This window comes from Lolium rigidum, chromosome 3, assembly GCF_022539505.1.
Source record: "Lolium rigidum isolate FL_2022 chromosome 3, APGP_CSIRO_Lrig_0.1, whole genome shotgun sequence".
Classification (NCBI taxonomy): Eukaryota; Viridiplantae; Streptophyta; class Magnoliopsida; order Poales; family Poaceae; genus Lolium; species Lolium rigidum.
In genome coordinates, this window is record NC_061510.1 from 147,135,184 (window position 1) to 147,140,573 (window position 5,390).

Genomic DNA, 5,390 nt, shown 5'->3' on the forward strand with positions numbered 1-5,390 from the left:
TGCTTCTCGGTCCGGTCTATGTACCTTAAGCTGTCCCAAGGGGCCTCCATTGCCCATTTCCGTGATGTGTGGTCGGCTCGTATCCCACTTAAACTTAAGATCTTCTCCTGGCAGCTAGCTCTTGACAAGCTCCCCACAGCCATTAATATCGCGACCAGAAGGGGGCCTGGGAACGGCTGCTGCAAGCTTTGTGGTAGCCCGGAAGATGCGTCACATATCTTCTTCACTTGCTCTACGGCGGTGTTTGCCTGGAGCGTTACCCGCCAGCTGTTGGGATGCAGCTGGTGCCCCGCCAATTTTGCCCAGCTTTTTGCTATCATCTCTAGTCTATCGGGTAGATTTAGACGATGTGTGTGGTTGCTTTTCATTGCTCAATCTTGGGCCCTTTGGCTTTTTAGAAACAAGATGACCATTGAGTCTAGGTTTATGAAACACCCGGCTAACATTATCTTTAAAACCATGCTGTTTCTTCAGATGTGGACTCCGCTGGCAAGACCGATGGATCGTCCGTGGATCAACCACGCGGTGGCAGAACTAAAGCTTTTGCACGACGCTACCAGTCCAGGAAGGCATGATCAAGCTGCTTGAGACCTTCCCCTCTTCCTAGTGCATTTAGTTGCCCGTGTGGAGTGTGTTGTTGCTCGTTCTTTGGCCGAAGCTGTAGTGCCGCAGCATGTATGACTCGATCTATGTTGAACCTGAGGGCTTTATTAATTTAAAGTCGGGCATTCTATGCCTTTTATCTAAAAAAAAGAAAAGTTGTGGAGGCTTCGTGAGAGGAGAGGAAAGGAAAGGAAAGGAAAGGAAAAACGAGGGGCTTGGCAAACTTGTTCATAGTTATTTTAGATATTAATTTCACGAAACGTTTCTACAGACCGCCCTGGTTAGTCTTAGAGGGTGCCCCACCAAAATATAGAAAACCATGTGCGCAACTGTTCGGTGCTTTCCCATACTGGAAATTTCTGGTCCCCGTTTGGCATAAAAAGAGTATGACAACCGACATGCCACATGCACCCAGGTCCCACCGTCTAGTCCCTCACTCCTTCCCAATCCAGAGCCGTCGCTATCACTTGCAAACATACGGAACAAAAGACCACATTGCAAGTATTAAAATCCGTAAACTAAGAAATATATAACTATGTCATTCATTTCATTGTTTGCATAATCACATCCTAGATTAAGGATGTAAAAAAAAGGCAGCGCTGGGAAAACTAGTTTACGCTACTTTCGGTGTATTATTAATACACAAAAAAATTACTACATGGAATTGCACAACCCGTTTCCCCTGCCCCTAATGATTTGTTCATATTAGAGAACTTCGTCCAGTAATTGCAAGGAAAACAAATACAGTAGCAATAAATTACACCAAGAAAATTGGGAAAATATACTTTGAACTTATATCACTCTAGATGTAAGAAAATAAGTAAGACTAAATATAGCTGCAAAAAAGTTACATCTAGTATTTAGGGTACACCTTGAACTTCTATCACTCTGCTGTATGTAAGAAAAAAGTAAAAAAATACATATAGTTGCAAAAAAGTTACATCAGAAATTTTGGGTACACATTCAACTTCTATCGCTCTGGGTGTAAGAAAATAGTAAAAAATACATATGGTTGCAAAAAAGTTACATCAAGAATTTGGAGAAAATTACTATTGCGGACGTCTCCACAACCTGGATGTATAGAATTACTCTTGTTACATAAGATTTGAGGCAATATAAAAATTCATGAACAAATAAAATAACTGCCCTATTTAATTGGTCAGGAATAGATCGTGCAAAGCACCATATAGTACCCAAAATCTGATTGATCGCTCTACTCAAACTGATTGGGGCTGGAAGGTCAAGCAACGCAACACAACGCAAAGCAGGATGTGAGAAGCGAGCGCGCAAATTAGGCTTACAGCTGTGGCGCGGCCACGGAGGAGTGGTCGACCCAGCGGCGCTCCTCCCGGAGCCACCTGATGGCCCTCCCGGAGCCACCTGATGGCCCTCCCGTCCAATACGCCGGCGTACGGCCCCTCCCCATCCGTGCCGAACGCCACCCTATCCAGCCCGCGGCGCCGCCGTCTACGGGGATTCAGCTCCAAATTGCTTATCTCCACTACAGGAACGCCGCCGCTACCACCACCGTGAGCGCGACCGCCATGATGGCACCGTGCTCCCCATCGGCGGGAGCCGCCGAGAGTGCTTCCCACCACCGCCTCCTGTTCCTCATCCGCCAGCATCGGGGCGACGGGGGCCTAGTCCATCTTCTTTTAGCCGCTCGAGCAGGTCGTCGGGAGCATATCACACCACTTGTTGGTGTCTTTTTTTTTTTTTTCATAGAACCACAACAGTGGTTTGTTTTTGCAAGAAACACCACATTTTGTTGTAATTATTTGCATACAACTCATAATCAGTAATTAACATAATTGATGGCCAGTTAGTCAGTCCTGTTGTCAGCATTCCAGTGTGGTAATTCCTCTTCATTGTCTCATCCCTACCAGGCGGAGGCGGCCACCCTAGAGACAGCTGGTGGGGCGCTATCGAGAAATCCGCACAACCTGCAACGCGAGGAAGTCCATCGGTCCCGGCCAGAAAACCCTCGGCCTCCTCGTGCGTGCGGGCGCACCGCCGTCAGAATCAATGTTCAAAATTGGAAAAGGTTCAAATTTTGGTAAAAAGTTCAAATTTTTGAAAAAGTTTAGATTTTAAAAATGTTAAGATTACCAAAAATATTCAAAATTTCAAAATTTATGAATAAAAAATAAATTATTAAAAAAATCAGAATTGCAAACTTCCAAATTTTACATTTATTCAGATTAAAAAACAGTTCATAGTTTAACTTTTGTTGAGACCCGGTCACCCGCCGCCATCCCTATATGCCGACCAGGTTGGCGACTGCACCGGTTGCACACCGCCACACGCGGCGTGGGCCTGCCCCGTTAGGCGTTTTTTTCCTGTTTTTTCTCTTTTTCGTTTTTTTTTTGTTTCCTTTTTTGAACGATTTTCAAGCAGATTTTGAACGATTTTCGAACAGATTTTGAATGATTTTCAAGTTCTAAACAAATTTATAATTTTGAACGATTTTCAAATTTTAAACAAATTTAAAAGCGTACATTTCGAAAATCTATAAACAGAAAATTTTGAATATTTTGAAAACATAAAAAGAAACAGAAAAACGTTAATTTAAAAAATAGAACTATAAACAGAAAATAATAAAGAATAAAAAGTAAAAAAGTAAAAAAGGCGTTTACCTGACCGGCTGCGACCCAATTAATAGGTGATGGGTCCAAGGGTGTGCGGCACCCCGTCCGTGCCGACCCGGTCGGCATATAGCAGCTCCCCCTAAAGACGTTGTACTTGAGCGCCCGTTCATATTGACGACGCGGTAGACTACATAGAGGAATTGCCGCGCTGGGCCACTTGACAGTAAACCCAACTAATTAATTAGCTATCAAGTTGCTTAATTACTTTTATGTGTTCTATGCAAATAATTATAGCAAAATGCGGTGTTCCTTGCAACAACAAAACACTGGTGTGGTTCTTTGCAAAAAAACACCAATAAGTGGTGTGATCTGCTATTTTCTATCGGGGTGAAGGTAAGGACGGAGTGGACGAGAGAGAACCGAATTAGCAACATGCTTTATTGTTCAGAGGGGCTTGGGGATAAAGGAGCCGTGGTCCCTAGAGAGAAAGTCATCTGAACCACCAGATCGCAATCCAACGTGCAAAAAAGGGAGCACCGCGTAAGACACACCCTCGGACGTAGTCGTTGCTAGGTGGTTGAAAGATTTTTTTTGTAATTTTTATTACTTTTAGGTTTTTTTACTGCTATTGAAGATTAAGAATAGGTGACTGCCGGTAAAAAAAGAATAGATCACTGGACTTTTCAAGAAAAAAACAAATTTCACATCTCAGCTTGGAGAGACGCTCATGTGTATCTATGGAGCGTGGTGTGCGTGTATGGTGGCATGCTATTTTTTGCCAGCTGCATGACTCTTGTAATCGCAAAATTCACTTGCAACTAAGTGAGACAAACAACCGAAAGAAAGAAATAGATCATTGAAGTTAAGAAGAAACAGCAGTGATATTTCGTGAGAGAGAAAAAACGCAAAGATGGTTTTCAGCGCAGTTTGCGAGCTAAGTACATCGCACGCCATATTTTGATCTTGGCCAATTCGCAGAAGAAAATCAAGTCAAGAAGTAATGTTTATTTTAGGAAAAAGTGGGAGAGGTACCTACTGCAAATTATTTATATACGTATATGAGAGTGTTTATATTTACATCTGAATGTTTTAATAAAATGGCTAAAGTAAGCTACTATCTCCACTCATTAAACTTTATCGAAAATCTCCACTCGTTGAAACGATCTCGAAGTCAAATCCTGTCGAGCTTGGATGCTGCAACAAGGGGGTTCTGGCGCGCGATCTGCTCGCGGCCGGCCGCCTTGTAGTCGAACCCGCAGTCGTGCGCGCCGGCGTGACGGTGCATGCCGCAGTAGGTGCCGCCGCAGCGGCAGGCGAACCCGAGCAGCCCCACCTTCTTCCGGCACGCCTCGCACCGGCTCTTCGTAGCGGTCGCCGGCACCACCTCCTTCTCGCACCCGACTCCGGCGGCGGCAGCAGCAGCAGCACATCGTCCACCTGTCTCTTTGATGCGCAGCGACGCGAAGCCGGACAAGACGCTGTCCACCGAGGGCGCGCCAGCAACGGCAGCGACGCCGATGATCTGCTGCTGCTCCTTGTAGCACTTGGAGCAAAGGTTGCCGGTCGCCGCGCTACCGAAGAAGCCGCAGTTGTTCGCGCACAGGGCCGTCTCGCGGCCGTCCGAAGCCGGAGCACCGCCCGCCTGCTGCGTCTCCGCCATTGCTCGCTCGCTCGAGGTGGAAGAGATCTTGATGCACGAGCGTTCTCTCCTTACGTGCTAGGGTTCTCGTCGTCGTTCGCGCTAGCGCAACTTGATCTCTCTTTGGCTGCTCTGTTCCGCCGGAGACGATGTCGATGCTGCTGTGCCTGTTGCTTGGCAGATGCGCGGCCTTTTGAAGACGCTGCGTTCTTCCGATATTCGTTCGCAGTCGGCGGAGTGATCCGTGTCCCACCGGCCCGCAGGATGCAGCGTCAGGATCATATACGGAGACGGAGTACGTACACACCGTTCGTGAAGTCAGAGACCACACGTCCTTGGGTACCTATTTGGATTCAAATCGATACCTGTTTGGATTCAAAGTACTACTCCGTAGAAGTATTCTAGAAGTCGCTGCTAAACCACATACTGCAACTTGTAGGGCCGAAAGAACCACTGTTTTTTGTTTTTGTTTACCGACTATGTAGTTGCTGCGAGTAAAAGCCAAAAATCTGGTCGCCGATCACCATGACTCTTTTTCGCAAGAACTTAGCTAAAACCGT

At 46.0% G+C, this 5,390-nt stretch overlaps 1 protein-coding gene across 1 annotated transcript; it reads right to left on the reverse strand.

Moving 5' to 3' along the window:
• Positions 1–4,362: 4,362 nt before the first annotated feature.
• Positions 4,363–4,851, reverse strand: LOC124695637 (zinc finger A20 and AN1 domain-containing stress-associated protein 10-like). The gene has a single exon (XM_047228463.1). The coding sequence runs from the start codon at positions 4,849–4,851 to the stop codon at positions 4,363–4,365; it is 489 nt and encodes a 162-aa protein (XP_047084419.1).
• Positions 4,852–5,390: the final 539 nt, after the last annotated feature.